General features: G+C 43.8%; 8 protein-coding genes across 8 annotated transcripts; 4 read left to right on the forward strand and 4 right to left on the reverse strand.

Moving 5' to 3' along the window:
- Positions 1–1,325: 1,325 nt before the first annotated feature.
- On the forward strand, positions 1,326–2,454 carry PAAG_08819 (hypothetical protein; the record flags this gene model as incomplete). The annotated part of the gene is made up of 4 exons (XM_002789222.2): positions 1,326–1,433; positions 1,539–1,856; positions 1,916–1,969; positions 2,164–2,454. 4 exons carry the CDS (start codon positions 1,326–1,328, stop codon positions 2,452–2,454), a joined length of 771 nt encoding a protein of 256 aa, XP_002789268.2.
- Positions 2,455–3,584: 1,130 nt separating this feature from the next.
- On the reverse strand, positions 3,585–4,767 carry PAAG_08820 (hypothetical protein; the record flags this gene model as incomplete). Its single annotated transcript, XM_002789223.2, has 2 exons — positions 3,585–3,888; positions 3,974–4,767. The coding sequence occupies 2 exons, from the start codon at positions 4,765–4,767 to the stop codon at positions 3,585–3,587; spliced, it is 1,098 nt and encodes a 365-aa protein (XP_002789269.1).
- A 598-nt stretch (positions 4,768–5,365) lies between these two features.
- PAAG_08821 (hypothetical protein) lies at positions 5,366–5,584 on the reverse strand (the record flags this gene model as incomplete). Its single annotated transcript, XM_002789224.2, has 1 exon — positions 5,366–5,584. The coding sequence occupies one exon, from the start codon at positions 5,582–5,584 to the stop codon at positions 5,366–5,368; it is 219 nt and encodes a 72-aa protein (XP_002789270.2).
- Positions 5,585–5,812: 228 nt separating this feature from the next.
- On the forward strand, positions 5,813–6,247 carry PAAG_12645 (hypothetical protein; the record flags this gene model as incomplete). The annotated part of the gene is made up of 1 exon (XM_015848111.1): positions 5,813–6,247. The coding sequence occupies one exon, from the start codon at positions 5,813–5,815 to the stop codon at positions 6,245–6,247; it is 435 nt and encodes a 144-aa protein (XP_015702273.1).
- Positions 6,248–7,182: 935 nt separating this feature from the next.
- Positions 7,183–7,485, reverse strand: PAAG_12646 (hypothetical protein; the record flags this gene model as incomplete). Its single annotated transcript, XM_015848112.1, has 1 exon — positions 7,183–7,485. The coding sequence occupies one exon, from the start codon at positions 7,483–7,485 to the stop codon at positions 7,183–7,185; it is 303 nt and encodes a 100-aa protein (XP_015702274.1).
- Positions 7,486–10,171: 2,686 nt separating this feature from the next.
- PAAG_12647 (hypothetical protein) lies at positions 10,172–10,408 on the forward strand (the record flags this gene model as incomplete). Its single annotated transcript, XM_015848113.1, has 1 exon — positions 10,172–10,408. The coding sequence occupies one exon, from the start codon at positions 10,172–10,174 to the stop codon at positions 10,406–10,408; it is 237 nt and encodes a 78-aa protein (XP_015702275.1).
- Positions 10,409–10,454: 46 nt separating this feature from the next.
- Positions 10,455–11,094, forward strand: PAAG_08822 (hypothetical protein; the record flags this gene model as incomplete). The annotated part of the gene is made up of 3 exons (XM_015846641.1): positions 10,455–10,569; positions 10,653–10,787; positions 10,931–11,094. The coding sequence occupies 3 exons, from the start codon at positions 10,455–10,457 to the stop codon at positions 11,092–11,094; spliced, it is 414 nt and encodes a 137-aa protein (XP_015701438.1).
- A 1,109-nt stretch (positions 11,095–12,203) lies between these two features.
- Positions 12,204–13,672, reverse strand: PAAG_08823 (DUF124 domain-containing protein; the record flags this gene model as incomplete). The annotated part of the gene is made up of 5 exons (XM_002789226.2): positions 12,204–12,431; positions 12,540–12,889; positions 13,004–13,372; positions 13,524–13,541; positions 13,621–13,672. The coding sequence occupies 5 exons, from the start codon at positions 13,670–13,672 to the stop codon at positions 12,204–12,206; spliced, it is 1,017 nt and encodes a 338-aa protein (XP_002789272.1).
- Between the last annotated feature and the right edge of the window lie 577 nt (positions 13,673–14,249).

Here is a 14,249-nt window from a genome sequence, read left to right on the forward strand (position 1 = left end):
CAAGCTCCGTTGGTGTGTACCAATGCACTGAGGGACGGAGTTAGTCTCTAATGGTAGAGTAGAGAGAATGGAGCTGAGTGAACAGGGTCCAGAGAGTCAGTCGATGTTGGAAGGGTAAGGGATGCCTTACTGAAAAGCGTAACAGTACCCGGCCAGGCCGAGGATTCACATACTCCCAGGAAAACCCTCAGAATATAAACCTGCTTGGACTCTTTTGCTATAGCGATCAGACCAGTAATAACCCCCCAGGAAACCTCTTCAACAGATATCAGAAACAGAACGATACGGCAGGGAAGGCTGTCCACCACTCACCTAGGCCAGAGAGCCAGAAGCTCGGGCGAACATACGTCAAAATGATTTGAGAAGGGATGAGGAATATACAATAAGCAATCTATACCAGAAATTCCTGTTACGGCGTCCAATTACAATAAACGAATAAAGTTTAAAAGTATTATTAACTTGCATTGAAGTACGTTGTGAAACTGAGAACATTAGCTCTTTTTCACCAATTTCTTCGACGATATTTGAAGCACTACCAATCTTACTAATTGAGCTGGTTTCCATGCAGATTCAGGTCTTCCTTCATGCCAGAAACATAAGCGTTGTTGATATTCTGCTGATCGAGGTATTTGATGACTTAATTGGATGGTCAATTCCTAACTCTTATGGAAAGACTTTTTGTTTCGTCGACCTACCTTGAGAAAGACAACCAAAGGTCAGAAGAAACATGTCTAGTCGTCGAACCAGAGCTTTTTCATCTTGTGAGCGAACATGATTTGTTGTAGTCGCTGAGCGATAGAGGCGTTTGAAAAATCTCATCGTTTATAATGGCAAATAATAGCAGGGTGAGAAGAGTGGTAGGGATGGGAGAGGACAGAAAGTGTTGTTTCTAGCGATTGTTTGATCATGGCTATGATATGGAAAAGCCAATAACAATACGGAAATAAAGAACTAGTCAGCTGCTTAACGGGTGCCAAAGCACAGAGGTAACACTGCAACCAATCAGTGTTACTGGTTGTTAGCTACGTTAAGCATGTCGACAATTGTCAATTATCTCTTGAACAATGGAAGGTTTGGCATACGGCGTTTAATTAGCCTTACATCCAAGAAACCTCCACATCGAGATAAATTTTCTTTGCAAAGGCTTGAACGTAACAAGCATCCATCCACACCCCACAAGCCGATAGAATAATAGTTTGAGAATTTTTAAAATCAACTGTTTTTCAACTGCTCAATTGCGGAAGCTTGCCGTAGCTGCAAACGTCCGGGTATTCCAAAGGGGCCGTTGGCTGAAAGCCACAATTTTGGGTTAACGTTATGGCTCAATGCCCGGCTCTTCTCTTGAAAAACCTCTTGCGAGGCCCCGAAAATCGGTTCAAAATGCCGCTGAATGCGGGGTCAACATCATGGAGATCGGCATCGCCATAAGTGCTGTAACGGGAGACAACGGCTATGAGGACCAAGCATAAGATTAAATAGTTTGGCTGATGTCCACAACCACCTGCAGGAAAGACGCCAGTTCTGAATGCAAATCCAAGACTCCTCGTTGTGTGGGAATTAATCCCCTGTCATTGATCTTGTCCGACACCGACACATTAAAACTTGTTCTTACTTTCTTATTTCTCATTCGTTTATCTCCTGACGGGCCGCTCACGACTCTTCGCGGAAACCTGCAATGGTATTTGCTCCCAAAACCAGCAATAGCAATTCCGAAAACCGCTCTGGCAAATGTCTACCAAATGCAACCCCATGTCATAGTTACTGGCAGCGGACTACTCGACCATTCCCACTTCTATACGCCAATCGAGAGAGAAAGAAGTTCCTCCGGGCTTACAATATTTGATTATTGGCTCGGTGTTTAGCGGCAGTCTTGCGGCCTTCGAGCTAGCTACTTGAGGCTGGCATTAACTGGAAGGATATCATCATACTCGAAGCACGGAAGACCGAGAGTGGTGCAAGCTCGCGAAACGTCGGTCACATACGGCCAGGTCTGGCGACAATATGAAATATCTCAACAAGATATTGCTGTTATAAAGTTCCATGTCTAGATCTACTAACCTCAACTTCCTCCAGATGCATTCCGAGGCTTTACTGCTTATTCAAAAACTCATGGCAAGGAACAAGCTCTTATAATCATCGCCAACGAACGCCTTCTTCTCTAAGAAAATCGATGAATTCATTAAAAGGCGTAAGGTTTCATGCGAGTATAACCTCATAACAACCTTTGATGTTTGCATGACATCTAAATTTGCTGGTGGTGATGTCTCACATGTCAAGGCTAATGAAGGAAAGGAGGCAGGGGCCAAGACGAGAGTCAAGGGTGCTGCAGCGGCCTGGAGTGGCCTGCCAGGTTATGCCAACCAACAAGACACGCAGAATTTCTACCACCAAACGTTGTATCGAGAGGTGCATAGTTGTCCACATTCTACACCGTCACCGATATCAAAGGAGTGAATCAGGTTCAGGGCTTTGGGACGTGCACACGTCACGAGGAACGGTGATGGCGCAAAAAGAAAAGAAATAATAATAATAATCCATTGCAACAAACGCTCATGCAGTTCTATTACTCCCGCAAATGGATCCATATATCACACCAAGTTGCGCGCAGCCTCACTCTCTAATCCCCACTCCAACTTTTGCATTAGAGAACATGTTGCAAAATATGTTCTTGCTGCAGTACATCCTTCACCACTTCTACTCCCTCATACAGCTATAGAACAATGGCACGCTGGTCTTCCAGGCGTCACAGTTTAATACCTTTTTTTAAGTCCAGAAACGATTGCTAGCCATTTGAGTACGGATGATGCTGAGTATAGCGAAGAAATAGCCCAGGATACAATGCATTGTGAAGGACTTAATCATGCTTGAACCAGCATTATTGCAACGATGAAGGATTCCATGTCAACTGCTGGACTGATTAAGCATTTAATCTGTGTGTGCAATATTTCTGCGCGCGGGCGTGATGAGTGTTGTTATTGAATCTCTTATTCATTACTTGTTTCCTTGTTCTCTTCCTTGTTCAGACAATTTATCATTTCTGTCCAATCTTGTAAGACTCAGGAATTGATTTAGTATTACTTTTGCATTCAGGGATGGCTTGAATAGTCACTTGTGCACCAGATATTGTCAAACTTGTTGAGAAAGCTTGGTGTGAGACAGGATTACCAGATTGTTTCCAGCTTTCCAAAGAGATACTGGCCAGACTTTCATCAGGAAAAGCTGTACCACCTATCTGGTGAGACAGGTAAAAGGAATGATTGTTCAATGTGTAAGGTACACCATTTTAAATTCTGATCTCCACTATATGCATGAGATAAAGACTTATATATTATAGAAGCGAAATATGATATCTATAAGATGATATGCCATCCATGAAATGCACTTGAATTAAATTATTCAAAAGAAATAAAAAAGATATCCATATCAAAGCAAGAATAATAGGAAATTTCTGTTCAAAAAAAAAAAAAAAAAAAAAAAGGAGTTTTCAGCAAAACGCCGCTATGTTCCAATCCCACAGCATTATTAGGAACACGCAAGTGCACACTATTTATTATATATGTATGTACCTAGCCATATAACCATGCCTAGTAATTGTAGCGGTAACAGAAATACTTCCCACCGATCACAGCTCCACCCAGGGTATCCAATATATCACGGACTCTAGCATCGGGTACAATGCCACCCATGCTGATGCGGGTGTCCAAGGTGAGGGCGCCACCACCAGCGACTCTACCGCTGATGGTAGTCCAGCGGGATTGGGCTTCGTTCTGCCAAACACGGAAATTTCTATCGATGAAGGCGTGGTGCATGAAGAAGATCGGGTCGCTTGGGCTGGCAGCAACGTCGGCCATGACACTGCCGATACCATTGTGACCATAACCGTGGGGACTGAGAAAATTTGTCAGTAAATTGACATTTACGTTTGTTTTATTTTAAGGTTCTTTGGGGCATTGGGTTGAAGGAGAAAACTTACCCAGTTTCGGCACAGCTGTGCATAGAAGGATAGGTAGTTCGGGAATTGCAAAACTTCACGTAATCGTTAGTGCATTGAGCGGTGTGCTGCTCGTTGACTGCCCGTGCGAGGCAGTGAGGGCGGTTTTGTGTGCCAGGGCCGATATTGCACGTAAGTCCGGCAAATGCACCGTCAGTAATGCAGACGCCTTGTCCGTTAACAGGGCGAGGAAGGGAACCGAAGTAGTCGCGGGTGAATATGGGTGACTGGGCAAATCTGCCGGCATCCTTGGTCTCATCCCACCAGGGAAAGTTTCTGTTAAAGCCGCACTCGTCACGCAGCACTTGTTCGAAAGCCCAGACGAAGTATCGGTGCCACAGTAGGAACTTATCATTGCCGTGGATATCTGATAGCTGCTGTTGATGGAGACGGGCGAAGTCTTCGTAACGGTTCTTTGCGCCCGAGAACCTGCCAGAGGCGGATCTGTTGGTCAAGCACTTGATCGCATTTACAAATGCCAGCCGGTCATCGTGCGAGAAGCTGCGCCATTCGGTGCGCATGTGTGTTCTGCCATTGCATGCAGCTGCGAAGGTTTGGAAATTGGCTGGAGCAGCAGCGGGCGCGGGTGCTGGTTTGCTTGTTGGGGCATCTAGAATTTTACCCAGAAGATCCTTTCCCTGCTTGACATCTTGGATGGACATGGTTTTGAATGAACCGAAAGATGAGAGCGGCAGATTAGGGCTCAATTTTTTCATGAAATCCATGGCCGCGCCGGACGCCACGGAGGCGCCCAAAAGAATGAGTGTCCACCGCATTGTGTATCACTAAGGGCCAAGTTATGTGTAAAAGTTGGGAATAAAACGAGTGACTGGGAAGAAATCATTCAGAGCAATCCAGAGAAGGGGGAGGGGGAAATCAGCTCTTTTTCTAATGCCACGATTATCGCCCCCTTCGGGGTGGGTTTATGCCTGTATAGTTCGGGGAGCGTGAGCTCCCAAGCGATTCGATGCATGTCTTAGGAGTAGCGCCTTTTACAGTGCTGCTAAACGGGCGTGGATTTTTTCGGGGCTCTAATGGGTGAACCCCCTGAGTCTAACTCCATCGTGGCTGGAATTGGGTTTGGTCACCAGAACTCCGAGGACCCACTAGTTACCAGTTGTGACATTTAGTAGATTTCAAGGTTCCCTCTCAGGCCAGAAGCAACTCTCACTGAAAGGGTTCAAGATCTGAATTGAAACAAGACAAAGCGAGCACAAAGCATTCAAATATTAAATAAGTGAAATCCTGATCCAATGATTCACCACATTTCCCAGAAGTGGTCCAAAAGTGTCTCTTTTTTCTGCATCATGACATTGTACAACAGCATTAGCTGCCCACTAATATTAATTCATTCTAGCGCCCTGTGAGAAAGGCTTATCGAAGGATAAGTGCAAGTTCTAGTTCAGGCCCGCAAGTACGGGCTGTAAACAAGAGCCCTCCAATAGCATACGAGGGGCGAGAGCAATGTAATTGGGCCAATAGCCCATTGATATTGGGAGAGGCGTTCAGCAACCGAGAATCCATGCCACTCATGACGGTCTTTTTGGGGCCATATCGCTGCGCTGGATCCAGCCACGGCGTGGGCATCGGCATGCCCATCCGTCGTGCTTAGCAGTGTCGACCATGACTGGTTGATGGATCGTGTTCCTCATATTACTGGGTAGCCTGACAGTATTTCTTGAAAATTTTCCAAACGTGGTTGTAAAAATATCCTGTCAGTTCACAATCCCAAAAACAGGCTTTTCCAACAGTTGAAGGATTTTAAGTAATAATTTTGATTCTTGCATGGTTTCCTAGGTAACTTTTCCCGGGGATCGAGTAATGTCAGAAGCGCTGACAATCCTCGCCTTCCAGGCGCTCAAATTGTCAAGTGTCCAGTGTCCACCGTCCTTGCTCGTCCCAAATCCAAGGGATCCTACGGCGGCGGAACAGCCTGGGAGATTGCCCGTTCCAACACCTGGATTCCGAGGGGTTTTGATTGGATCTGGTGCTAGCTTTTCGACTGCGCGTTGTGCTGTGACTCCATCTGGACAACGGCAAGGATGCTGGATACGGCCGTTCGTCTTTGCCTTTGCACTAAACCCCTCAATGACTCGTTGGAAAAGGGGGCAAGCCCACCACATCAACTCCAGCGGCCGGCGTATTTGTTTTGAGACATTTGTTGTTGAATACGAAACGCTATCATTTTTTGGCCGTCGCTTCTCGTTTTTCCATTTTGACCCATTCCTATTGTCCAAACCATCACCGTCTAGTTAATTCAAAAATAAAATACCTCAATGCAACGCATCCTTCCACCGGCTCCAAAGTGGTGGTTCTGACTGGAATGGAATCTTCGCGCCGTTTAAAACTAGGTTAGTTAGCTAGTTAGTTAACTTATTCAGGCGAGTATTACTAAGCTGGCTAAGCACCATGGAAGTTCCGTTACGTCCGCAAGGACTTCGTCCGTTGTATAGGTGCAGAGTGCTAATTTTCAGCAGCAGCCATGTTCGCTTAAACGTGAAGGTTAATACCCCAATCTCCCATGTGTTGTGGATGCATGGACTTGCGACAGAGACAAAAGATGGATTGCCATCCCCCCCCAAGCAAAACAAAAATAGATACCCTGAGTAATAAATATTTCATTCTGTTTATCTCTGTACTCTAAGTCCTTTATTGTGATTATTCTCTGATTGTTATTGGAAAATGTGTAAAGAAATGAACTTTTGGAGAAAAAGAGTGAAAACTGTCAATAAGATTTTATGAAAATATTGTAGAGGATTTCATGCAATAATGATTGTTGTCATCAATGCAGCTTCAAAAGTTCATTTGAAACTTGCATGAACTCTAAAATAATGAAAGATAAAAATAAACAACTTCAATTTCAATGTCCAGCAACTTCTATCCTCTATTACCTATATTTTCCTGAAGACTATGAAATTCACTTTAGTATATCATTTAAGATATGTCAGTGCGTTTACAATTCCCTCTTATGTAATGCAAATTTTAATAAATAGTTATAATTCATCTTTTTTAAGTTAATCACTTTATTGAAACAGTTAATATATCTACAATTAATATAATATATAGATTTTTAAGGTGTCATATGATGTGTTAAATGTACACCAAAATCATTATCTCAATTATATACAGAAGAGAGATATATGCAGTAAACCCTTGCTATAACGATTAATCTTGGAAGCCTATTCAATTCGCTATATAAAGGAATCCGCTATATGGAGGTGCTGCTGATTTTCAAGCTTCCGTGCTCCTAACCTTCTCTCATAGTAATTAAGCTGTTGAATTAGACTCTGATCTCCCTGATCCTGCTGTTCCTCATACAAGCGAACCCTTTTCACCAAATTCAAAGCCTCCGAAGCCGTAATGCGTGGAAGGGTCTCTATATTCATATACTTATCCTCATCACTTCCGTCATCAGAGACAAGCTGTGAAATAACATGCTGTTGGTAGCACTTCTGCTTCGAAGAACAGCAGGACTGTCTGCTCAAGGTGATCATAACATGAAGAAAGGATCTCGGAGGAGGAGGATAGGGTAATCTTTTGAGCTTCTCAAACCAATGTCTTAAGGCCTTGTTGCTGAGGGTTGGATTCGGCAATTTTATGAGCGCGTAGAGTTTATCTTTTGATTGACCGGAATCGCGGTGCTGCGCGATATGTTGACTCGGTATAAAGAATTTTTGTTATGACGAATGATTTCAGGAAGGAATTTTTGTACGTTATATGGAGGTTCGATATAGCGAGGGTTTCCTGTGGCGAGATATGCTGAGTGGACACTAGCAGGGGAAGAAAGTAGAGAAAATCCATCTCAACGCATGTTAACTGTAAACCGTATATGGTCCTTATTCCAATTGTGTATGCCAGCTTTTCGCTTATCATACTCTTACCACATATAATTCCCTAGTGTATAACTGTGATTTTCTCAATTTTGTTGGACGACTTGTTGGAAGTAACATCGTCATTGAAAGAATTATTAAATCTGATCTGGACCTTCTGATGTTTTTGTCCGTAGGGCTGCTCATGCACTATGCTCAATTCTGAATAGCATGCTGTCTGAGAGTGGGAATTGCAACCAGTCGGCTGGATGCCGGGGGAGATTTGAAGCAGCACCTTCAAATAATATCAACAATAATAACCTGCTCATCGTGTTGTGCATTCTCCCTCGCTTTCACCCGCGCAGCTGCTGGTCTGACCCCTGGTTCGATCCCGCTAAGCATCAAGAGACCTGGCAAGGATCATCCATCGCGTCAGAGCGCAAGTTTTGGAATCGAAGCCCTGAAATTTACGCTTCAAAACTGCATTCTCTGTGCCTTGTTTTTGAGATCTATCGTTAAGAGCAAACGCAGTCGGCAAGGGAATTGATAAATGAAATCTTACCAGTCTAATCACAACGCTCCAAAATTCAACTATTTCAGAACATTTTAGGAATGGTAACATACAGAATAATAAGTTGTGCAGCCAGAAATCTATCATATCGTATGATTCTCTCTTTCAATCTGCATTCAATGTATTTATGATAAACAGCATATTTTCAACATCTCAATAAGAGAGCATGATGCAAGAGATGAATCGAAGCATATCTCAGTTTTATCCTCTGTACAGACATCCCACATACATCAGATGAAGATCAAAAATGCTTGAAGTTGTCAAGTATCATGTAAGAGTGTTTGTATATATTATAGTCCATGCTGACGAGCGAAATTTAAGACGCACGGAGGTTGAAAAGTTTTGACTTACTAAGGCACTGAAAAGCGCTGAGGCACTGAGAAGATGGCTTAACTAAATATTTTGCTTCAGCCACCATGCGTAACTAAATTGTTTAGTTACTAAGACATAAGGCATCCTTTACCTAGAATTATGTATTTCAATTTGGATTTAGTATAATTTCGGTGAAAGTCAAAACCACCAGTGGAGGCCTCGACCTTCCATAGTTAGCTGTAAAGACATACGTCATTGGGAAGACGACCTCAGATTTGTGGTCAAGACTTTTATCCAAAGACAATAGAAATATAGCAGAAAAAAGGATAAGGGAAATACATAACTAAGGGAAACTTAAAATTTATATTATCCTTAGCTGTTATTTTAACCATTTGGCCAAATAAACAATAAAACCTTAACAGCTAAAAAAGAAAATCAGGAACGGGACTTGGTAGAGCCTTTGTCCACTGTGTCACGGATCGAGCTATCAATGGATCCATATCAAATCACCTTTTCAGACTTCCAGTAGCCAGCTGCTTATTGAATAAATCAACATTTGATCTATCAAGAAGTGCAAGAAGCATATATAAATGATCGGATGAACATATTTGCTGAACGCGATTCCACGTGTCTATTCTGGATTTGGTTTGAACACGAAAAACGTTAGCCTGGTTCTTGGAATAGATTAGATTGTTGTCAATTGGCCGAAGAATTGTTACGCTGCAGCGGCATGCAGCGGCACACAGCATCTGAAAGACAACATGCGAATGCTATGCATGTCACCAGGTGCCTAGAACAAAGGACTCTGCGCCCGGTTGTTGGGGTTGATGTCTTGGGTGAACAATTGACTAAGCAGACTATTAGCATGGATAACCAGGTTCAGATGTCAAACGCTCATTGTTCGCTGCTTCTACCGGTATATTAATGCTACTCGGAGAGCGAGATGATCAACATTTCGGAAGGGTGTATGAATGTCAGGCGCCATATCCACGGCGAACTATGGTGAGATATCGGGATATCCTGCAACCCCTGCAGAGACGGTGGCGTCATTCCGGGCGTGCATGCATTATTTGGGCCATTGTCATGATAGTTTGCATATATGCATATACATAGATGCGAATCAGCCGAAGAGAATGGAGATTTGGATCCCAGATAGTAACACAGTAGAAATAAAGGAGAGGGTGTTCGATCCCCGTCGGTAAAGTTGTATACATATTTGGGCTGTTTTCTCACAAAAGCAAGTTGTAGGTAAACCACTTCTAGGGAGCGATCCTCTGAGAACTGCGTGGGTTGGGCTGTCGCGGTAAGGGTGTCTCTTTTTGCGTTTATGAGAGATGACGTTATGCTGATAGGAGAAACTTAAGTTCGCATTCTCCGGTCCATACACCTGAAAACCCTCACCTAGCCAAACAAAAGATCACCTTTAGCCATATGTATCACGCTTAAATCTCTATCGCTTCTTAATAACATTGATGCGTCGGTCATCTCATGGTCCGGCGGTTGCCTGGACATTTTGGCTTGGGAACTAATAAAGCTCTCTACCACAAGTGGTGGAATGGAGCATGGGGCCCTTCTCAATCCGACTGGGAGAATCTCCGTGGCACTTTCACAGTGAACCAACGGCAGTGTCCTGGAGCGGCAATCACATTCATCTTTTGGGAACTGATAATGAAATATTTCATAAACGGTGGGACGGTAATTCTTGAGGAGGATGGGAAGGTTTAGGAGGTGTTTTCTCAAATCCATCTACAGCTGTTTCCTGAGCCCCAACATGGTGGACAACATCTTCCGTCTGGAGATAGACAATCACCTCTACCATAAGTGGTGGGATGTACCCCCCTTGGGCCCATCTCAAACTGGATGGGAGGCATTAGGCGGCGTGTTTAGTATTTAGCTCACTGCCGTTTCATAAGGCCCAAACCGGATTGATCTTTTCTGCTTGAAAGCTGATAATTAGATGTACCACAAGGCATGGGATGGAAACTGTTGGAGCAGAAGGGAGGAGCTTGGGAGTTTCCAACAGTCACCCAGCTGCAGCTGCTTGCGGCTGGAATCGACTCGACATTTTTGGTATCGGAACAAACAACGCACCTTTTCACAAACGGTGGGATGGAAGTCGATGTGGTCGTCACCTACTGGATGGTAAAATTTAGGGGGTATCCTCACTAGCTCACCTTTTGTTGTCTCCCGGGCGAAAAACCGAATTGATATTCTTGGCGCGGGCACGGATAACTAAATGTATCATAGATGGTGGGATGATTCAAGGTGGTATGGATGGGAAGGTCTGGGGGGAACATTCAGAAGTAGACCGTCCGCTGTATCCTGTGGTAATGGAAGATTCGATATATTTCGTATCTGGACGAATAACGGAATGTACCACAAGGGATGGTCGTTGGGGTCTTTTCCAGTGACCGCCTGGGAGAGCCACGGTGGAGTATTTAACACTCTATGATAGTGGTCTGAGAGTTTTCAGAATTTCTCTCTTTTCAATTCATTTCTGATATTGTGTCTGTAGGCCTGTCAGTGTCCACATCAACAGGCCCCTACCTAGCCCGTCTATCTTGTTCTCATCTCTTTTACTCGGCCACGTCCCAGAAGCTCGCCACAAAGCTGACATTTTCATTTTCAGGTTACATTTTCGGCCCTAATGAATTTATGGTGACACAACTCACCATTTTATCGATTTTTGGGAATTCGGCTATATTTGATGCAAATTAAACGCGAAAGAGTTCATTTTAATAAACCTAGCCTGCTGCGGTTCGATAAAGTAAAATGAAACGAATCAGCCTCTCAGCGACGTGATTGCGTAGGATGCTTGCGTCGTACTGAATTAGCTCACGTGGTTAAAGCAGGTCCCAAGATCGGGATGAATGCAAGAATCCCAGAGCCTGTGAATTGTTAAATTGTCCATGTAGTGAATATCCAGTAAAAGTTCGTCTGGTTTTGTGTAGTATCTCCTGTCGTCTTTTTAAACTACAGCGACACTGATTCAGAGCCGTGAAAGTTCGACAAAAATTTCCTGCACTGTTTACTTATCAGACTAAATATTAACTAGTAAAAGTTGAGTGAAAACTTACTAATTGAACTAAGACGCCGAGTTATTAATGGCCGGTGCCCTTGAATGGGACAATTGCTGAGGTAGAGACGGAGAGAAATGCCGTAGATACAGAGTGATTCAACCACGGACAGTTTCATACCGCCATACAGGTTACGGAGTATTGTGACTTTTTCTGCAAAGTTTTCGCGGGTATTCCAACTTATTTCACACTGGAGGGAAGAAAGCAACGAATACGCCTGAAAACCAAGATATATCATGAGCCATCAAATTAGCAGAAAAGAGTTAAATAAAATAGCCCAAAAGAAAAAGCAATGGGGAATCACAGTTATCAGCAAAAGAATGCACCTGGATCAAACTGGACAGAACGAGAAACCAAAGCCACATGATGGAATAAAATCTTTATCTTCTTTATCTTTCAAAGACTTGTACAGATTAACATTACCCAGTTTTCAAGTACTCGCATTACGCTCCACCACCAGCGGCCCCATTTGCCATAACCCAAGATGCGAACGCACTCGGATTCCTCGTTTGCATGTATACACTCCCAGGGCCGGTGAATTTACAAACCAATCCCTCACCCGAAGTCATCCCAGAGATAATGCCACCAGAAGCCACACGCTCCATGACATATTTGCAGCTCCAGGCAACCAGATGGCCGTTGTCGATGTTATATTTTTCACCATCGGCTAGCTGTGGGGTTTGGGGAAGAGGAGGAGTTAGTACGGTTTCTTGTATTGTTTCTTTCTTTTATAATATGAATACTTTGATCATTGGGGAGTGGTTAAAAAAAAAACATACGTCCTTCTTGATTATAGCACCAAAGCTTTGAAGGAACAAAAGACCGTTCCCAGAGATTTTGTACACAAACAACCCTTCACCGGAGAAGAAGGCCTTGCTCAAACCCTGGTTCTTGTAGTCTTTGATAACACCTTGGGTAGAGGACAAGTACGCATCCTTGCCAACAGACCATGTCTCATGGCCACTAAGGCGCAAGACAGAGATGTCACCAAGCATTGTGGGGGCGAGGAGAAGTTCTCCAGGGCCCGTGTAGGTCGAAGTTGACATCTCGCCGCCAGCAATGAGCTTCTTCATCGAAAACTTAACGGATCCTTTCAGAGTCATAGTGGGAGACATGGCAATCATGGCGCCTGTAGGGATGTGGTTTTTGTCAGTTTATTTTTGAGCAATTGAGTGGGAATAAGGTTCAGCGGTTATCAGAAAGAAGAGGTTATGTTCCGGAAATGTACTTTACAATACCATACCTGGCTTAGCTGTCAATGGACACCCCATCGCCAATTGAATAGTCAAGACAGTGTTCGTGTCTCGGTGGCTGATCCGGTAGCTGCCACCGTTGAATGTACCAACATCATCTGCGGAAGTCGACTGTACACCAACGAATTGCCCCTGTGGTGGTGCTCCACCAGGCGTAAGTGCGTGTTGCATTTTTTCAGGGATGGGTGACGGTTGCTGATGGGGGATTTGGGGATGTCCACCAGCGGGGGGGGGAGAGGTTTGGCCACCAGCTGGGGGAGGAGGAAAAGACGGGCTAGTTTGACCTCCTGGCGCAGGATAGCTATAGTTTTGGGGGGGTGGTGGATAACCTCCTTGATTTGGAGGGGGTGGATATGCCGCTGAAAATGTTAGTCCAATACGTCCGTAAATGAGAAGCAAAACATAAGAGATAAATATTTAAATGGGGAAAAAGTGGCCTAGTTGTCCATCTGTCCAAGACGTAAAAAACTATGAAGAGGCCGACAAGACAGATTCACATATGTACCGTACCTTGTTGCTGGTTGGGAGCTGGAACAATTAACAATCGATTTTGTTAGTTTCCTGTTTACATCAATTGCAGTCAGGATAGACAAATAGATAGGCATACGGGGATAGTATCCTCCCTGCGGAGGTTGTTGTCCTTGGGTTTGAAACGACATTCTTGCGCCTGATTGTCTGTGATTTAAAGGAAGCGGGGTAAGGAACGTGGATGCAAAGATGTAAGAAATAAGATAAAAATAAAGTGGTTTCGATATATAGAAATAAATAAAATAATGAAATAAGAAAATAAGAAAATAGTAGTTGTGGTTGTAAGTAATTGTGAAGATAATCCTTCAGGCAAAATGCAAATGAATATATTCTTTTCTTTGAATCCCGTACTTTGAAAGAGGAGACGAGGGCTTGAAAATATATTGAGGAAACAGCAGATCGACGACGACGATCAATGTTTTCTAGTCCAAAGTCCGTTTTAGGCCCCAGCGGCTAGGCGATGACTTAGTTGGGTTGTCTGGTGGCTTTTATATTTATGAACAGGGAGAAGAATTCCATCAGAGGTTGCTCAAGGCACCCAAGCGAAGAACCAAGTGGAAGTTTACCCAGCACAGCATGATACCGACTTCGAAAGTTTTGTCGTCATAAAGCAGCCGCTAGCTCATGTCTTCCATCGAGGCGGATTTGGGACGATATGAAGAAGCAAATCAAACGAGGCCTAGAACACGAGGTCTTTACTTGGCAGAA

Source organism: Paracoccidioides lutzii, assembly GCF_000150705.2.
Source record: "Paracoccidioides lutzii Pb01 unplaced genomic scaffold supercont2.48, whole genome shotgun sequence".
NCBI classification, from domain to species: Eukaryota; Fungi; Ascomycota; class Eurotiomycetes; order Onygenales; family Ajellomycetaceae; genus Paracoccidioides; species Paracoccidioides lutzii.